The sequence below is a fragment of the Salvelinus namaycush genome, chromosome 28, assembly GCF_016432855.1.
Source record: "Salvelinus namaycush isolate Seneca chromosome 28, SaNama_1.0, whole genome shotgun sequence".
NCBI lineage: Eukaryota > Metazoa > Chordata > Actinopteri > Salmoniformes > Salmonidae > Salvelinus > Salvelinus namaycush.
Genome location: NC_052334.1, coordinates 23,689,456 through 23,710,139, shown reverse-complemented (window position 1 = coordinate 23,710,139; position 20,684 = coordinate 23,689,456). Strand labels below are relative to the sequence as shown.

The 20,684-nt window shown below is 41.8% G+C and overlaps 2 protein-coding genes and 1 non-coding gene across 3 annotated transcripts; all 3 read right to left on the bottom strand.

Moving 5' to 3' along the window:
• Window positions 1-180: 180 nt before the first annotated feature.
• LOC120023567 (E3 ubiquitin-protein ligase RNF4-like) lies at window positions 181-11,507 on the bottom strand. The gene is made up of 8 exons (XM_038967600.1): window positions 11,267-11,507; window positions 10,123-10,152; window positions 9,891-10,005; window positions 1,354-1,487; window positions 1,248-1,260; window positions 1,023-1,152; window positions 864-915; window positions 181-745 (listed from the first exon to the last, which is right to left on the bottom strand). The coding sequence occupies exons 2-8, from the start codon at window positions 10,129-10,131 to the stop codon at window positions 596-598; spliced, it is 603 nt and encodes a 200-aa protein (XP_038823528.1). The 5' UTR covers window positions 10,132-10,152; window positions 11,267-11,507; the 3' UTR covers window positions 181-595.
• A 242-nt stretch (window positions 11,508-11,749) lies between these two features.
• Window positions 11,750-20,601, bottom strand: cfap99 (cilia and flagella associated protein 99). The gene is made up of 14 exons (XM_038967313.1): window positions 20,377-20,601; window positions 18,060-18,204; window positions 17,766-17,860; window positions 16,954-17,066; window positions 16,630-16,807; window positions 14,385-14,465; window positions 14,227-14,295; window positions 13,832-13,977; window positions 13,432-13,636; window positions 13,137-13,278; window positions 12,794-12,945; window positions 12,465-12,670; window positions 12,182-12,371; window positions 11,750-12,066 (listed from the first exon to the last, which is right to left on the bottom strand). The coding sequence occupies exons 1-14, from the start codon at window positions 20,599-20,601 to the stop codon at window positions 11,944-11,946; spliced, it is 2,070 nt and encodes a 689-aa protein (XP_038823241.1). The 3' UTR covers window positions 11,750-11,943.
• LOC120023866 lies at window positions 14,977-15,031 on the bottom strand. Its single transcript, XR_005472784.1, has one exon. It is a non-coding gene; the product is annotated as a U7 small nuclear RNA (small nuclear RNA).
• Window positions 20,602-20,684: the final 83 nt, after the last annotated feature.

Sequence of the window (20,684 nt, the reverse complement as noted above, 5' to 3'; positions counted from 1 at the left end):
TTTATTTAATTTAACTAGGCAAGTCAGTTAAGAACAAATGTATATTTACAATGACGCCTACCGGGGAACAGGCCCAACGCTCTAAACACTAGACTACCTGCCACCCCAATATCTGAACCAATAAATATTTATAAAAAATAATTGTTTTGTTTTTTTAACACACAGAAAGGGCTAAAAACAAATACTTTAATTATTTATTTATAAACAATACATATGAACAAACAAAATAGTTGAGTTTCTTTGAGCTCTCAAGAACGCTTTGGGTCACAACAGTGAAATGTAATCTAGATGGTCTAAACACAGGCATAACACACATTTACAACAACTATTACATGAAAACGTTGTACACAATATACTTTCATAGTGTACAGTGAGGCAATCGTACAATGACGTGTATGATTGGTTACATTCTCCTCCCTCAAATGTGTTGTGGCCAGTAAAAAAAAATCCCATTTGTGCAAATTTAAGATATAAATGACAAGACCATTTAACCATAAATGACAAGACCATTTAACCATAAATAAACAAAGAACCAAACCATCAAGCAATGTGCAAAAAGCTCCAACAATCAGAATATGTTTAAGAGGAACACAGATTAGATGTAAATTTGATGATACTGCTGATGATTCAGTTTCTTCCTGCAGGTTGGGCATGTCTGTGATTTGGCAAGTGAGTCACTTATGCATGTGTTGCAGAACAGGTGACCACACTGGGAGGAGACTAGCGTTCTCCCACCATCAATTATCTGAGGGGTGCGGCAGAAGCTTGTTTACAAGGTGCATACAATTAATGCTTCACACAACAGCCAGTTACACTGATTTCCAGAGGCTTAACATCAAGGGAAAAGTGAAAGTCTGACTTACCTCTCCGAACGTGTCCATACAGATGGGACAACTGATTGTTGTTGGGGTTGATCTGTGAACAACAGAATCCATGCATTTTAACCACACCTTTAGAGTGGGGCTACAGTCACAATTGTACAGGTTATAGTAAGGTAAGCAGGGTGGTCTGATCGGTCTCACCTGGCTGTGCTACTGGGCTCAGGGGCAGTGGAGAGGGGGGCTGTCGCTGGACTGTCAGGAACAACAACAGCTGCCTCTTCTTCATCACTGCTCAGCACGTAACTTTCCCAGTCACGTCTTCGCTTTGGACCTTGTTTTGGACCCACAAAAGGCATTCAACACTAGCCTCAACTCAACATATAAATCACATTTCTAAATGATGATGATATTCAGAGAAAAACTCACCTTCATCTACAACCTGCAATGGACGTCAAAGGCCAGGGAAATTGAGTCAATATGAAACAGCAAAAGAGAATATTAAAATTCACACATACACCATGTGAAAAGTGACAATTAAATGCGATTGGCTACTTGCAGATTTGCACTCACCACTAGAGTCATTGTTGTTCGTGAGGTCCACAAAAGATGATGTAAAAACCTGATAGGTCAAATCAACCATTTCCTCTTCCGCAACCAAGGGATCACCTGTCAAAGGGTTAGAGACAATCACACCTGCATACATAGACAAAAAAGCCTACTGGTATACGCCACTGTATTTATCTGAACAGTGACGCCTAAACTTTTAATTTGGCTCTATACGCCAGCATTGTGAATTTGAGATCAAATGTTTCATATGAGGCGATAGTACAATGCCACCTTTTAGTTGAGGGTATTTTCATACATATCTGTTTACCGTTTAGAAATGAAAGCACTGTTGGATATATTTGCAGTTTATTTTGGGTGTGTTTCGGATTATGTTGTGCTCAATAGGAATTGAATGGTGAATAATGTATTGTGTCATTTTGGAGTAAATTGTATTGTAAATAATACAATACGTTTCTAAACACTTCTACATTAATGTGGATGCTACCATGATTACGGATAATCATGAATAATGAGTAATCACGGTAGCATCTACATTAAAGTAGGAGTGTTCAGAAACATCTTCTATTCTTATTTACAATAAAAGTGACTCAAACTATTCCCCATTCAGTTCCAATTGGGCAAAGCATAATCTGAAACAGAACCAAAACAAACTGCAAATGCATCCAAAGAGTTTGTAGTCACAAGCTTGACAGTCATTGAGTGCAAGGAATATGGGTTCAAATACTTAACTTTTGACTACTTCAATACACTATAAGTGAATTTGCCCAAATACATATGACTTCCTCAAATGGAGGGACTAGATACATAGTGCTTTCATTTCTAAAAGCAGTAAATCAAATGTATGAAAATTGTGCCAACAGAAATTGTTTGAATTTGTAATGCACTAATTGAATAATTCAATTCAGAAATTGAACTTGTATTTTATGATTTGAAACAGAAATGAATTAATTTAGCATTTAATTTTCAAATTGAATATTTATATATTAAGTTCCAATATGGTAGATATTGCATTCACTGTCTTCCAAGTTAACAAACTATCATTTAAGTTAATCAAAGTCTAATACATTCAACTTCTCAGATGCATTCAGTTCTATAAATTCAGATTCAAAACCAGAGACAACATCCTGGTACTATGCCAGCCAGGAAAGATAGAGGAGAACAGATCAAACTCTCTCTGTGGTAAACAGAAGCTTCTGGCGGTTTCTGAAGCCAATGTGGCATATTGCATTCATTTTCTTTCTATGAATTTGGCTCTAGTGTTTTTACTGTTTTGGCAATAAGCTATTATGACCACATTCCTGAAAGTGAAGACTCTGGAACATGGACATGCCTTCTGTCTCCCCTCTATGATGATCACAGGCCGTGCAGGACACGTTAGAAGGGAGCGTTAGCAGGGAGCGTCACAAAAAAAAAAAATTGGCGTCTAAGAAAATAGACTGAACAAAAATAGAAACGCAACATGCAACAATTAAGGATTTTACTGAGTTACAGTTAATTTAAGGAAATCAGTCAATTGAAAATAATGAATTAGGCCCTAATCTAAATCGATTTCACATGACTGGGCAGGGGCGCAGCCGTGGGTGGGCCTGGGAGGGCATAGGCCCACCCACTGGGGATCCAAGCCCAGCCAATCAGAATGAGTTATTCCCCCAAAAAAGGGCTTTATTACAGACAGAAATACTCCTCAGTCTTATCAGCTGTCCGGGTGGCCTGTCTCAGATGATCCCGCAGGTGAAGAAGCCGGGTGTGGAGGTCCTAGACTGGCGTGGTTACACGTGGTCTGCGGTTGGACATACTGCCAAATTCTCTAAAACGAAGGCTTATGGTAAAGAAATTAACATTAAATTCTCTGGCAACAGCTCTGGTGGACATTCCTGCAGTCAGCATGCAAATTGTGTGCACCCTCAAAATAAGAGATCTGTGGCATTGTGTTTTGTGACAACTGCGCATTTAAGTGTGGCCTTTTATTGTCCTCAGCACAAGGTGCACCTGTGTAATGATCATGCTGTTTAAATCACCTTTTTGATTTGCCACACATTTCAGGTGGATGGATTATCTTGGCAAAGGATCAATGCTCACTAACAGGGACGTAAACAAATTTGTTAACAAAATTTGAGCCAACTTTTGTGCGTATGGGACATTTCTGGGATCTTTTATTTCAGCTCATGAAACATGGGACCAACACTTAACCTGTTGCATTTATATTTTTGTTCAGTATAGTTGAAAAGCCCGGTCACAGCCCTTCTTAGGATAACCTTTCCACTCCCTATTTAAATCTTGTGGCTGACTGGGTTCGAACCAGGTCTCTTGCATGTCACAAGACTGTTAGCCCACTTAGCTAAAGCCTATAGGGATAAGTTCAGGAAGTTTATGTAAAGGACGACAAGCTGCTTGCTTATAGAGTACTGCTTTCCCCCTCATTCAGCTCATAGAGAATTTCATTCAGGATCTGCCTTGGAAACACGTGACCGCCATCCTAAAGATTTCCAACCTGGGCATTTCTCAATAAAAAAAGTATGATCACATTTATAGTAAAATAAATGCCACAGTAGCAGTTTAAGTATTTCCGCTGTTGTGTTTCAAAGCTGGTAAATTAATTGCAAAGTCAAAGAACTACGCAAACCGCTAGGGAAGAGAAGACAATGCTTTTACAAGTCAGACAATCTCACAGGCACAAACATGACTTGAGTCGCACAACGACGGTAACCTCCTGCCCTTACAAGGGGCAGATGAACATTTGTCTTAACTAAAATATCACAGATGAAAGACTCAGGTCACAAAAAATGTAATTATTCAATATACCATAGTAGTACATTTACTGTTTTAGAAACATTACAAAGAATGCTCAGACTTCAGTTTGTGTAATTTTGAAATATTTTGGCTGGTAAATCTGAGTGGCTGGTGGACCAAAAATGTATTGTATGCCCCGGACTCTAACCCACCACACTATTGAAAAAGGCCTTGTTCAATTGTGCAAGGGACAACACTTCAAGCTGATGGTTGAGTTTCACAGATCCCCATCTGCGACATTCAGCCCCCAACAACTTCAGTGGTTGAGCTGAGCGCAACTGTAGATCCAAGTCCAGTGGCACCACTGTAAAGGACAGACTCGAACTCAGGATTTATGCCTCGAAAACACACGTGACCGCCCTCCTGAAGCATTCCAGCCTATCACACTATTAAAAATGTATTTCTTCAATTATATAAGGGGCAACACTTGTCTAAAAAGCGAGTATCACAGATCCCCATCTGCTACACCAATACAAATCTTCACGATCCAGCAAGGTTACTCATCAAAAGAGCATGGTTTGGTGATCCATGCTTATGTGATGAGCAACCTGAAGGCATAGTTTCAAGTCTTTTGCAAAGTTAGTAATTATAAAAGGGTAACATGTGGCTGACTGGGTTAATATAGAACGCAGTTTGGGTCTTTGCGTGTCAATAATGATACGTCAAATAACACGTTGACGAGTCAAATAAGCTTGTTAACTAATCATGACTTGAAAATGACTGCACGTCACAATTTAATTTAACACGTTCATATATATTTTTTAATGTAGTTACACATTGATAACACCATCACTCGTATTTCATGTCACAACGATTCATTGATAAGTATGCTATGACGCTGGTAAAGTTTTGTCCCGCGCACCTGCCCTTCCCCAAGCTCTGTCTGGACAGTGCTGGTCATAAAAAAGCTAGCTAGCTGATGTATGCAAACAATGTTCTTCCCCAAAAACATAGCAAAACGACAATCTGTTTCAGTAGCTATAGTTAGCTAGCTATCTAGCTAGGTGTCATCTAAAATACAGCTAATTTATAAAGAAAGTTATTTGATTAATGGTGGTCGGACCCATCTGTGTGAAGCTATCAAAAGTAAATGTAATTGCAAAAATATACTAAAGTATCAAAATTAAAAATTATTTCATTCATCATATTTAGCAAACCAGACGGCACTATTTTCTTTTATTTTACTTTTTTATTTACGGAAAGCCAGGGGCACACTCCAACATGATTTACAAACGAAGCACTTGTGTCTAGTGAGTCTGCCAGATAGAAGGCAGTAGGGATGGCCAGGGATGTTCTCTTGTGTGTGAATTGGACCATTTTCCTGTCCTGCTAAGCATTCAAAATGTAACGAGTACTTTTTGGTGTCAGGGAAAATGTATGGAGTAAAAAGTACATTATTTTCTTTAGGAATGTAGTGAAGTAAAAGTAAAAGTTGTCAAAAATATAAATAGTAAAGTACAGACACGCAAAAAAACTATTTAAGTAGTACTTTAAATTATTTTTACTTAAATACTTTACACCACTGCTGATAACTGAGGAGGACATTGGGGGAAAAGCACGTGGGTACCGAGTAGACTGATACTCCATTTCATTGATCCCCAATCCTTAGGTTAAATTGTACAGTGCAAAATTAATGTCAATACACACAATAGGCTGACTGGGGAGGTGATATCACACAGTCACAATCCCACGATAACAGCTACAATGCTAATATTTGCGTAAACTCTTCAGTTGTGTTCTGTGGGTGTCACCGAGTAGACTGATACCCCATTTCATTGCTCCACATTATCTAGTCTAAATATGGCATGATTCCACCAATTGTAACCTTCGCGTCACTTTCAAATAGGTACTTTTATTTTGAAAGCGAACCGCAAATTCCACTATTGTGGCTAATCCTTATTGTGGCTAGCTTCACAAAACATAACCCGGTCCGGTCAAGTCTACAGATGAAGCTAGCTGGCTGCTTATAACGTTAGCTTTGGGCAACAGGGTTAAGTAGCTGGCTAGTTATTTTCATGAACTGAAGTTCAATTTCAATAGGCGAACAACAAGTGGCTACCTAGCTAATACTTACAAGGATTCCTAACAAGTCTACACTTGTATTCGGCGCATGTGAGAAATAATATTTGATTTGAAATCATTGCTAAGAATAGTGAAAATTACTGCAGTTTCTACTGGTCATTGTTTTTAGGCTGGTTGCATTGGTGCTAGCTAGCTACCAAGCTAAAGTTAGCTAGCTACCCAGAAGTTTCTAGTAACATCTGTATCACAGATATTAGCTTTTTTTTGTGCCTGATCTTATTTCAAATGCTCACACAGACATTTGCCCATTCGGTCGAACAAAATGCCTTATTACCAACGCGGTATTGTAAACATATCGTTCGTGGCCGGTGTATGCTTGTTTGCAGACTTTTTTTGTACAGCTTTGACAGTGCTACTGATCGTAGTTGTGGCGCTTGGCTTTCACGTGCAAATTCAGCACACACAACATTCTATAATATAAAAGTGTTATTTGATGTGTCAAATTAAACGCATCAGTGTTATTTGACGTGTATCTTTTTTGACACGCAAAGACCCAAACGGCGTTACATAGGTTAAGCCTGTGTTAGCCTGCTAAGCTAAAGCCTAGGCATGGGTTCTGTGACTTGGATGGGTCTCTTCAACGAGAAGGTCAAAGGGTGGGGGAAATGTGACCGATGTGGCTCTTTTAATGAGTAGCCTTGCTGGAGACAAGACTTGTTAGCTTCCTGAGCTCCTCTCGATGGGTTTTAGCTAGGTGGGCTAGCACAGTCATGACATGCAGGAGACTTGGCTCAAACCCTCGATCCTAACTAGTCTCCCAGTCCCTGGCGCTGAAAAACATCCACAGTATGTTGCTGCCACCACCATGCTTCACCGTAGGGATGGTGCCAGGTTTCCTCCAGATGTGACTCTTGGCATTCAGGCCAAAGTGTTCAATCTTGGTTTCATCAGACCAGAGAATCTTGTTTCTCATGGTCAGAGTCCTTCAGGTGCCTTTAAGCAAACTCCAAGCGGGCTGTCATGTGCCTTTTACTGAGGAGTGGCTTCTGTCTTGCCACTCTACCATAAAGGCCTGATTAGTGGAGTGCTGCAGAGATAGTTGACCTTCTGGAAGGTTCTCCATGTCTACAGAGGAACTCCGGAGCACTGTAAGAGTAACACTCGGGTTCTTGGTAACCTGCCTGACCAAGACCCTTCTCCCAGATTGCTCAGTTTGGCTGGGCGGCCAGCTCTAGGAAGAGTCTTGATGGTTCCAAACTTCTTCCATTTCAGAATGATGGAAGCCACTGGTTTCTTGGGGACCTTCAATGCTGCAGACATTTTTTTGGTACCCTTCCACAGATCTGTGCCTCGACACAATCCTGTCTCGGCGCTCTACAGACAATTCCTTCGACTTCATGGCTTGGTTTTTTCTCTGACATGCACTGTCAACTGTGGGACCTTTATATAGACAGGTGTTTGCCTTTCCAGGTGGACTCCAATCAAGTTGTAGAAATCTCAAGGATGATCAATGGAAACAAGATGCACCTGAACTCAATTTCGAGTATCCCAGCAAAGGGTCTGAAAACTTATGTAAATAAGCTATTTATTTTTACATTTGAATAAATTTGCTAAATTTTCTAAAAACCTGTTTTCGCTCTGTCATTATGGGGTATTGTGTGTAGATTGATGAGGAAATGGTTTTATTTAATCCATTTTAGAATAAGGCTGTAATGTAACAAAATGTGAAAAAAGTCAAGGTCTAAATACTTTCGAATGCATCTAAGTTGAATACATGAAACTTTGAGTAACATAAATGACAGTTTGTAAACTTGATACATACAATGAATGCAATATCTACCATATTGAAACCGAATATATACAAATTGAATTTGAAAACGGAATTCAATATTCATTACATTTCAAATCATGAAATAGAAGTTTAATTTATTAATTCAATTGAGCATAAATGAAAAATTATGGAATTCAAAATTCAATATCCTAACACAAACTCAAAATTATGGAATTCAAATACAAATCTCTGTTGGCACTAAATTCACCCCATAGAAAATACCCTCAAATATAAAAGATGACATTATGTACTGTCACCTCATATGAAACATTTGATCTCAAAATCCAAAATGCTTGAATATATACAGTACCAGTCAAAAGTCTGGACACACCTACTCATTCAAGGCTTCTTTATTTTTTACTATTTTCTACATTGTAGAATAATAGTGAATACATCAAAACTATGAAATAACACATGGAATAGAATAATGTGGCAGATTCTTCAAAGTAGCCACCCTTTGCCTTGATGACAGCTTTGCACACTCTTGCATTCTCTCAATCAGCTTCATGAGGTAGTCACCTGGAATGCATTTCAATTAACAGGTGTGGCTTGTTAAGTTAATTTCTGGAATTTCTTTCCTTCTTAATGCGTTTGAGCCAATCACTTGTGTTGTGACAAGGTAGGGGTGGTATACAGAAGACAGCCCTATTTGGTAAAAGAACAAGTCCATATTATGGCAAGAGCAGCTCAAATAAGCAAAGAGAAACGACAGTCCATCATTACTTTAAGACATGAAGGTCAGTAAATCCAGAAAATGTCAAGAACTTTGAATGTTTCTTCAAGTGCAGTTGCAAAAACCATCAAGCACTATGATGAAACTGGCTCTCATGAGGACCGCCACAGGAAAGGAAGACCCTGAGTTACCTCTGCTGCAGAGGATAAGTTCATTAGAGTTACCAGCCTCAGAAATTGCAGCCCAAATAAATGCTTCAGAGTTCAAGTAACAGACACATCTAAACATTAACTGTTCAGAGGAGAATGTGTGAAATCAGGCCTTCATGGTCGAATTGCTGCAAAGAAACCACTACTAAAAGGACACCACTAAGAAGAGACTTGCTTGGGCCAAGAAACATGAGCAATGGACATTAGACCAGTGGAAAACTTCAGATTTTTGGTTCCAACCGCCGTGTCCTTGTGAGACGCAGAGTAGGTGAACGGATGATCTCTGCATGTGCAGTTCCCACCGGGAAGCATGGAGGTGGTGGTGTGGGGGTGCTTTGCTGGTGACACTGTCAGTGATTTACTTAGAATTCAAGGCACACTTAACCCACATGGCTACCATAGCATTCTGCAGCGATACACCATCCCATCTAGTTTGTGCTTAGTGGGACTATCATTTGTTTTTCAACAGAACAATAGCCCAAAACACACCTCCGGGCTCTGTAAGGGCTATTTGACCAATAAGGAGAGTGATGGTGCTGCATCAGATGACCTGGCCTCCACAATCACCTGACGTCAACCCAATTGAGATGGTCTGGGATGAGTTGGACCGCAGTGAAGGAAAAGCAGCCAACAAGTGCTCAGCATATGTGGGAACTCCTTCAAGACGGTTTCAAAAGCATTCCCCATGAAGCTGGTTGAGAGAACGCCAAGAGTGTGCAAAGCTGCCATCAAGGCAAAGGGTGGCTACTTTGAAGAATCTCAAATATATTTTTTGCTTACTACATGATTCCATTCCATGTTATTTCATAGTTTTGATGTCTTCACTATTATTCTACAATGTAGAAAATAGTAAAAAAATAAAGAAAAACCCTGGAATGAGTAGTTGTGTCCAAACTTTTAACTGGTACTGTATTTTTTTCCAATAGATTCAGTGTCCAAATACTTATGGAGAGGAGTGTATATGGGCCTTTACTCACTGCTCTCCAGCACCTCTATGGTCTCAAGGCGTGAAGTGTTGCTGCTGTCTGCTGTGCCTTCATTTGTATTGTTGGAGCATCTGGTATCAGGGATCTCAATTCTATCTTGCTCAGCCTGGATGCATATGGGTAGGGTACAGTCAAGCAACAGAAGAGTGTAAACACACATCAGTAGACAACGGGAGAGGAAAGAGGTGTTTGTCTGAGTAATAGGGAAGGAGTACAGACTTACCTCATTCATGTTGTCGCGAAAGTATTGTCACTGCAAAATAAATAAATTACACACACTGAGGATGTAACATTATAGACAGCCTATACTTCCTGCAACAACAATAGCAGATAATGGAACTTCAACTTACAAGTTACATAACTAAAGTAGCTAACACCACAGGTAACTGCCAAAATAAAACAAACACCAACATAACGTGCGTTGGGCCACCACCAGCCAGAACAGCCTCAATGCACCTTGGCATATCTACAAGTGTCTGGAACTCTATTGGAGAGATGCGACATTATTCTTCTATGAGAAATTCCATCATTTGGTGTGCTGTTGATGGTGGTGTAAAAAGTCTCAGGTGCCGCTCCAGAATCTCCCATAGGTGTTCAAATCGGTTGAGATCTGGTGACTGAAATGGCCATGGCATACGGTTTACATCGTTTTCATGCACATCAAATCATTCAGTGATGGGGGCATTGTCATGCATGGTAGCCAAAAATTGCGAAAATAATGGCTTGCCCAGCATTTTACATCCAATCACATATACTCACTCACACACACACACCACATACATATTTAACGTTATACTCCGCACCGACATTGCTCTGGCAAATATTTCTGTATTTCTTATTTCCATTATTTTACTTGTAGATTTGTGTATGGTTAGATATTACTGCATGTGTTTTGCTACAGCCGCAATAACATCTGCTAAATATGTGTAACGTTATGCGACCAATAAAACGAGGGGACGGTTTAAAGTTATACTGTTACACATGGTGGGATGTTAATTGCTTAATTAAATCAGAAATCAATATACTTTGGTATCCCTCATTTACTCGGTGTTTCCATTATTTTGGCAGTTAACGTTACCTGTATCTTCCATCAACGTAGTTAGTAACAATTGATTAGTAAGTTAACTAGCAAGCTCGCTAGTTAACTTACTAATCAATTGTTGTTACTTACTACCTTTTGCTAGGTAGCTAACGGACGTGTTTATATTTTTCCCTCGCTGGCCAAGTAAAAGAAAAACAGGCAAACCGTTAGCTAACGTTAACTAGGTAATTTGATTCGTTTAAAAAGCAGCCATGTATGAAATAGTATTTTAACATTCGTACATAAAAAGAAAGATACCAAGCAAATGTATATGTTGTTTGGTTACCTTTCTGACAGATACTTTCAGGTTCAAACCTGGATGAACTGCAGTAGTGTCGCTGCTGTGCATATGTGAGTAGCTCGCTGTCAGCAGTGACTTTCATAGCATGTTAGGATAATTAACGTAACGTTAGCAGGTTGAAATAATTAGAGTACACTAAAATGCAAAAATTCTCCCAAACGCGACTCGAATGGCTATGTAAATTTTGCGTCGACATTAGCGGGATCCCTAGACATGACCGCGTTCAAGAGCATCAAAACCGGGAATGATGTATCATGGGTAATTTGTGACTGACTGATCTACAAATAACATTGAGAGTGATTTGTAGATCAGTCAGTCTCTCTCTACTCGCTGCTATTTCGAATGCGCCCATTTTCACCCATGCATGGGTATTCTTGAACATACAAGTTACATTCCAATGTAACAAAATAAAATCAAAGTAAGGAAATAAAACACATAGTTCAAAGATTTGGGTTCACTTTAAATTATACAGTGGCATAAGAGCACAACAAAATATTTTTTGTTTTCAACTTTACATGCTGACATCCTCTTGATAAGAGTAGCAGTAGTAGCCTTAACAAAAGTAAATACAAAATGCATGTTGTACTTGTTATATGAAATTAGGGCTTCTCAAAGACTTGGAACAAACATGCAATATGGTCCTTATGCTAGGAGAATGACATTCAGAGGTTGATGTCTAGGCCTTGAGTATTTTTCTTCTGGGAGAGAGTGTTAGGAGCTTCCTGCTGGACCTGACGCTCCAATCTTTGCTCCAAATCTGCCCAGTGTTGTTCCTCCAGTTTTTGCTGCTCACACACACACACACATGATTGGGATGAGAGCGTGATAAGCTGGTTATTGAACATCTTCTAGCAAATCCAAAACACAGCTTGGAATATTTCTATTTCTGTTTATGCTTACCTTCCTGTGATTCCAGCTCTTGAGGGCATGAGTGGCAGATTGCTCACTAATCTTAGCTTTGGTTTTCTCGCGCTGCTTCAGCCTCTGGTGCTCCTGCTGCCTCTCGTCCAGCCTTCTCTGCAAAGCCACCACCCTCTCGTCCTCGGCTACTCTCTGCTGCAGCTCCCGCCTTGCTCTCTTCTCCTCCTGCCTGCCTCACACCATATGCACATTAGGATACTGTACATCTCAGACATGCCTTCTGTGTGCAAGCCAGGCATGCGAGTGTCTTAGTTGCTCTGACCTGCGTGCAGCAGCCTGTCCCAGGGCTGTCCTGTGGAGGGCGATGGTGTCCAGCTGCTCCAGCAAAAGCTGCTCCCTGCTCTTCTTGTCCTCCAGAATGTGCCCCCTCCTGTCCTGATGCTCTCTCTGCTCTGCATCCCTCAGCATGGCCAGACGCTCCCGCAGCTCAGCCAGGGACATCTCCCCAAGCAGGTCATGTCCCGCTGTCTTTGACAGGGAGAGGTCAGAATAGAGTATATTGTTCATCATAAAAGTCAACCTTCTCCTGACAGAACCCAGCAAAATATACTTATACTCTATTATGTTGGCAAGATCCATTCCCCTGCTCACCTCTGTTTCATCCACAAACTTGTGCCTGATGAGGGGGACAGACTCAATGGCCCGGATCTGACAGATAATCTCAAACTTCCTGCTCAGCTCTGCCTGCGCTTCCTCCAGGGCCTGACGAAGGAGTTCCCCACTCTGCTCCGACACTTCCTTTACTGGAATGCAAACGTACACAAAAGCACACAGAAATGAGACCCCAATTCGCCAAGCACCGTCTGCTGCACCACAACACCAAAGCAGGTGTAATTGAGAAAGGGTACATTTCTCATCCCTAGTTAAATAAAGGTAAAATAAAATAAATAAAAATGTGGGAACAGGGGGTGATGTAATGCTATAGTTTAGTCACCTATTCGCTGTTTGAACTCCTGCAACTTCACTTTAGCTGCTTTAGAGTTTTTGTGTCCATCTGCCACCTGTTGCACCAGGTCTCTCATCTCTTTCTCCTCCTGCAACCGCTTGTTTGCGTATCTTTGCATCAGCTTGGCAGTCTGCCAACAATCATAAACAGGACAGGCTCCATCAAAGAGACTCACAAAGACAGGAACACTTAATATAGCCAATTACCCTTTCTCAACGATTCAATGATTCCAAAACTGAATAACACTATGAACACATTAATAATTAATTCTAATAACACACACCTCTTCCTTCTTTAGCAGTGCAGTCTTCTGGTTGCGCTCCATGATGCGAGTGCGGGGGAGAGCAGCCTCCTCGTAGCGGATACGACCCTCCAGACGGCGACGCTCCACCTGGGCCAGCTCTTCCTGGAGATCACACTCCCGCATCTCCTTCTGCCACTGCAGGAACGAGGAGGGCTCGCCCGCCCCCTCCACAAGTTGTTCCATCCTGTGTTACCGTAACACACCCAGCACACATTATTAAACCTCTCCACTCTAGCTGCCGTCATAAGTGTCACACTAGCGCAGCTAGTTTTCTATGTCAAATATGTCAACTATACAGTCGGCATAGTGATTAATTCCTGAAGTATAGTGGCACAACTGATATAGGAGGCACAGATGCAGGGATTATATTGTGTCGTACCTGCGTAGTTCCTCCTCCACCTGACGGTTATACAGAGCCCCCTCCCGCAGGATGGCCGTGGTGTTGAGCCTGATGGGCAGGTTGTTAGGCTGGTGGAAATATAGAAATACACATGGGTATAGACACACGCACATAGACAAGTGTGTCTGTCAGTTACTGTATATGATTTCTGTATCATGTGAGAGCTACCCTATGGGTGGCTGGGGTTCCAGAGGTGTGGAGTGAATCAAACTTGAGTTGGGAGTCATGGCTTCGTACAATCTGGGACATGACACTCTGTAAATCACAGTACAGTATGATTCAGCTGGATGGAAACAGGATACCCATATAGAAGAAAAAAAACCTTGAAGCAAGAAAATGTATTTTAAAATCTCTTACGTGGAACATTCACCTACCTTGGTGCGCTCAGACTTTTGTGGGTTTGCACACTTGAACTGTTGAGTGTTGGCCTCATACAGAACTTTCTGTGGGTGGAAAAGAAAACCGGGGTTTATTGCATGTAGGAGTGCAGGAGAAAACTAGGTGTTAAAATAAGATACCAGACACAACATACCTCTGCCTTCTGACGGTTCCTCTGTTTTACCACCTCCATGACCTGCTTCTCTTTTGGAACTCTGTAGGTGCTGGTTGGTACCTATGAAACAATAAGCAGCGGTCACTATGAAGGTTATAAAAATAGAATAGCCTATCTACTATGATATTGTGTCAATAAGGTTCTGACTTTGGACCTGAGATTTCAATGTTTCCAAATAAAAAAAAGCACTATTGTACAGTGGTAGCGCACATAAAAAAATACTGTAGTATACTATGGCATAAATACTATAGTATTCACTGTAGTGTTTTGCAGGCTTTACTGTAGTATTCACTGTAGTGTTTTTGTGGTAGAGTGAATACTGTAGTATTTACTGTAGTATACTACAGTATTTACCGTTAACTATAGTATAAATACTGCAGTAAAAGAAAACTGTAGTATATACTATAGTAATTAATGTAGTCTTTTTGCAGATTGTAGTATACTGTAGTATTTACTGTAGCGTTTTTGCAGACTTTAATATACTGTAGTATTTACTGTAGTGTTTTTGCAGACATTACTGTAGTACTGTAGTATTTTAGGGGTTTTGTTTTATTATCTTTAATATAGAAGTGGGGGCTTTTACCTTGAGGAAACCTACTGGAGAAATACTAAAAGAGCAAATTTTCCAGAATCTGTAGGTAGGACTGGGATCTGAACAGATAGTTCAGCTCTTCTGGGGCGGCAGGTAGCCTAGTGGTTGGGCGTTGGGCCAGTAACTGAAAGGTAGCTATGATCGAATCCCCGAGCTGACATGTTAAAAATCTGTCGATCTACCCCTGAACAAGGCAGTTAACCCACTGTTCCTAGGCCGCCATTGTAAATAAGAATTTGTTCTTAACTGACTTGCTTAGTTAAATAAATGTAAAATAAATTATATTTCCTGTATTGAACACAATATATATCACCAGTATCACTACTTACACACCATCATCTGCTCATCATCATCTGCTCATCTATCACTCCAGTGTTAATCTGCTAAATTGTAATTACTTTGCTACTATGGCCTATTTATTGCCTTACCTCCTCATGCCATTTACACACACCGTATATAGACTTTCTTTTTTTCCTATTGTGTTATTGACTGTACGCTTGTTTATTCTATGTGTAACTGTGTTGTTGTTTCTGTCGCACTGCTTTGCTTTATCTTGGCCAGGTCGCAGTTGTAAAAGAGAACTTGTTCTCAACTAGCTTATCTGGTTAAATAAAGGTGAAATATATATATTTTTTTTTAAATACGGTCTATACTTGGCATGTAGGTTTATCGCTTATGGGTGGCACAAATTGGGATATGGGGGAAGGGAATGGGCAGGGTATATGCAAACTAAATACTGTAGTATTTACTACAGTACACCTGTTCTGCCAGTCACATTCTGTTTAAGGTCCCCAAAGCACACACATCCCTGGGTTGCTCGACTTTTCAGTTCGCTGCAGCTAGCGACCGGAACGAGCTGCAACAAACACTCAAACTGGACAGTTTTATCTCAATCTCTTCATTCAAAGACTCAATCATGGACACTGTTACTGACAGTTGTGGCTGCTTTGCGTGATGTATTGTTGTCTCTACCTTCTTGACCTTTGTGCTGTTGACTGTGCCAAAAAAAATGTGTACCATGTTTTGTGCTGCTGCCATGTTGTGCTGCTGCCATGTTGTTGCTACCATGTTGTTGTCATGTTGTGTTGCTACCATGCTGTGTTGTCATGTGTTGCTGCCATGCTATGTTGTTATCTTAGGTCTCTCTTTATGTAGTGTTGTGTTGTCTTTCTTGTCGTGATGTGTGTTTTGTCCTATATTTTATTTGAATTAATTTTTAATCCTAGCCCCCGTCCCCGCAGGAGGCCTTTTGCCTTTTGGTAGGCCATCATTGTAAATAAGTATTTGTTCTAAACTGACATGCCTAGTTAAATAAAGGTTAAATAAAAATAAAAATAAATAGTTTAATAAAGTGTAGTGCTTTTGCAGACTGCAGTGTTTTTGTGGACATTACTGTAGTATTTACTACAGTTTTCTTTCTCTGGATAATACTGTGTTCTATAGAATGCTGTAGTATATTGTAGTAAGTACTACACATGATCAAGGTATACTAGTGTGTAGTATAGTATTCTACGTTATACATATATTTATAGTAAATACTGTAGTATTCTATAGTAAACTGTAGTATTCTATCGTAAACTGTAGTATTTTTTCATGTAGGAGCCTCTGGTAAAACTGAAACTTGAAACTGACCAGCTGGTGTTTCTCCTGCAGGGGGATGGGCTCAAGTGCAGGGAGAGGGCGAGCTTTGGATTTGGTAAGTGAAAATTCGTGGGGCTCAGTGTTTTTCTTGGTGGCTTTTTTAAACTGACTCCCTCTAGACATTCTGGATGCAAGCTGAGCCATCAGAATCTCAATCTCAGGGCGCCACCTAGTGGGTGAAAACTGTAGCTATTAGAAAAAGAGACGGCAAAGAGCAAGACAGCAACAACACATCATAAAGACAACAAAACAATACAGAATAAGTGGTGATTCAATGTATTTAGGTATAACATAAATGTCTTTACAGTGCTGCACCTTAGTAGCGGGGCAATCCAGTTCCTCTCCACATAGGCAGCATCATAGATCTGACTCCACTCCCCCTGGATCCAGGTACTGAGGTTTGTGATGTTGAAGAAGAAACTCAGGAACTGCCAAACCATAATTTATACTGTCATTCACAGTCCAAGTACGGTTTCATTACATTAAACGTCCAATGCAGCCGTTTTTATCTCAATATCAAATCATTTCTGGGTAACAATTAAGTACCTTACTGTATTGTTTTAAATTAAAAATGGTCAAAAAGAAACAAAAATAGCTTCTTAGCAATTTCTCAAGCTCAAATTTTGCTAGGCTCGTCGGGAGTGGTCTGAGTAGGGTTGGGAAAACGGAAAACTAGCTGTTATCGGTAGAGAGGTTTGGAACTCTCTTTCTTATTGTTCTATTAGCTAATTTACTGCCTGGTGATGTCACCACGATGTCGCCACAACTTTATCCCACCAAAACAGACTGATATTTCTGCCGGTGTTTTCAAACAGCTCTTACACTAAAAGGGTATTATCATCATTTTCACAATATTATTCCAACCTTATAGTGTGGAAATATATACAAAAATCACGTTTTTGACTGCACTGGGCCTTTAATAGGCTAACATTTTTGACACTCAAACCTCATGACCCCAAAACTACCACACAGATAACCTCCTCTATATGAGGGTGAGTGACTGGATTGGCAGAGAAAGTTGATTTCTTTCATGAGCCATAACATTAACATTAACCCAAAAAATTGCATTGTTGTTGCATCCTAAATTCCTAAGTGCCATTAGATCACAGAAAATGTACGTTTCTCACTTTGTGCATCTTTTTTATGTCCAAAGAGTTGACAACCTTGCTGAAGCACTCCAGTCCAAGGTCATCAATGAGGAACATGCTGAAGTAACATATTACTGTGGAACACAAATATAGCAAACATAGAAGAGACAAATGGCCAGATCATGTTTTTGAAAACAAAGCCCCCCGCCCACCCCTCCAGCATTACAATTGAATCACTATTCATTCATAAATTTAAAACAACAAAATCAACATTATCTAGAATTCTGAAGTTATTCAAAATAATGTATGCTTGAAATGATGTGATGAACTTACTGGCTAACTGGTTACGATCAGCCTTCAGTAAGTATTTCCCACTCTGAGCATAAAAGACGTTGATGACAACATCCAATAACTTTTTTTGCTCAATGCATCCAGAAATTATATCCAGTATAAACTTCTTATCCAAGGCATCCAGGTTCTGGTGGTAAGAAAGACAAACTGTTATCTGAAATGTTTGTAATACCGAAGCGGTAGTACGGTATGGATATACAGTATATGGCTCTGGTCTGACCATTAATTGGATCAATGATCTCCTTTCCCTATCTTTAAAATCATGCTTTTGTCACACCCTGATCTGTTTCACCTGTCTTTGTGATTGTCTCCACCCCCCTCCAGGTGTCGCCCATCTTCCCCATTATCCCCTGTGTATTTATACCTGTGTTCTCTGTTTGTCTGTTGCCAGTTTGTTTTGTTAAGTCAAGCCTACCAGTGGTTTTCCCTCTGTTCATGTCCTCTAGTTTTCCCGGTTTTACCTTTTCTGCCTGCCCTGAGCCTGCCTGCTGTCCGGTACCTTTGCCCCACCTATCTGGATTATTGACCCCTGCCTTTCCTTGACCTGTCTTTTGCCTGCCCCTGTTGGATTATTAAACTGTTGTTAGTTTGACGTTGTCTGCATCTGGGTCTTACCTTGAAACGTGATAGTACGAACTGGCCATGACTGACCCAGCAGACCCGGGCCAGCTACGCAACACCATCTCCTCCCAAGGAGCCACTATCATTAGACACGAGGAATTACTTCGTGGCCTTATGGAGGGGTCCAAACGATGGCTGAACGCCATGAGCGGGCGTTGGACATTTTTCTGGAGCAATTCCGCGGGTTGTCTGGGAGGCAGCCTACCACGGTGATAATCACACAGCCCCTCAGTAAAACAGCTGCTAGCAGCGCCGTCACTCTGCCTTCTCGGGAGCCCCGCTTACCTCCCCTGGAACATTTCAATGGAGAGCCGAGCACCTGTCGGGCATTTCTAGCTCAGTGTGCCCTCGTCTTCGAGCTTCAGCCCTCCTCCTTCCCCTCGGATCGCTCCAAGATAGCCTACCTCATCGCGCTGATGTTCGGGAGGGCTTTCACCTGGGCTACTGATGTATGGGAACAACAGCTGGCCGTATGTGTTAGTTTGAAGGGGTTCGTAGGAGAGGTGACAGTATTTGATGCCCTGCTCTCTGGGAGAGAAGCTTGAGGAAGCTAATCCAGCTTCGGCAGAGCTCCCGCAGTGTGGCAGACTATGCAGTGGATTTCCGCACGTTGGCAGCGGAGAGTGCTTGGAACCAGGAAGCGCTGTTCGATATGTTCCTGCACGGCATCTCAGAGGAGATCAAGGACGGGCTTGCTGCTCGGGAGTTACCTACGGATCTTGATTCCCTCATCGCGTTGACCAGCTGCATTGATGAACAACGGAGGGAGAGGAAATTCGACTTCGCTCGCACATCCAGGGATTCCACCTGGCCCGCCAGCGAGTACACTGGCGGGCCATATGGAGAACTTTTCTGCTTCCCTTGCTCGCACCCCTTTTCATGCCATTCTGCTGTGGGGAAACCAGTCTAAATCTCTCCGGGTCCTCAGCCCCTCTCCATTCCCATGGATGATAGAGCGCTAGATGGCCACTCTATAGGCCGGGTCACTCATACCACTCCCATCAACCTACGGGTGTCAGGGAATCACAGCGAGACTATTCAATTTCTGCTCATCAAGTCTCCTCAGATTCCCGTGGTTTTGGGATGCTCCGGCCACACAATCCCCTCAACAACTTGTCTACGGGTGCCATCATGGGCTGGAGTCTGTTCTGCTACGCCCATTGTCTGAAGTCAGCGCAACCTGCCCCAGGACGTCTTCCTGGGGGCACGGAAGTTGCCCTGGACCTCTCCGCCATCCCCGCGGAGTACCTTGCTGAACAGGGAGGTGTTCAGCAAGGCCAGGGCCACTTCGCTTCAGCCGCACCGACCCTATGACTGTGGGATTGACCTTGTCCCAGGGGCAGTGTGGTGCTAGGGAGGTCTGTCGGGACCGGAGACCAAGGCTATGGAGACCTACATTGGGGACTCCCTAGCTGCAGGATTTATCTGTCCCCCTCCCGGCAGCGCAGGGTTCTTCTTCGTGGAGAAAAAGAACAAGACCCTTTGCTTTGACTACCGGGGACTCAATGACATTATTGTGAAGAACCGTTACCCGTTACCACTAATTTCCTCAGCCTTCGAGCCGCTCCAGGGGGCCACTGTGTTTTCCAAGCTGGATCTATGGAACGCCTACCACCTGGTGCAGATACGAGACTGAGACGAGTGGAAGACCGCCTTCAACACGGCCAGCTGCCACTACGAGTATCTGGTCATGTCTTTTGGCCTCACCAACACCCCTGCTGTGTTCCAGGCTCTGGTAAATGATGTTCTCCGTGACATTTTGAACCGGTTCGTCTTCGTCGACATTGATGACCTCCTCGTCTTCTCCCGCTCCCCCCAAGAACACATGCTCCATGTCCGGCAGGTTCTTCAACGCCTTCTGGAGAATCAACTGTTTGTAAAGGCCGAGAATTGCGAGTTCCATCGCTCCACCATCCCCTTTCTGGGTTACATCATCTCTGCTGGGAGTGTCCAGATGGATACCGGGAAGGTGAGAGCGGTGGTGGA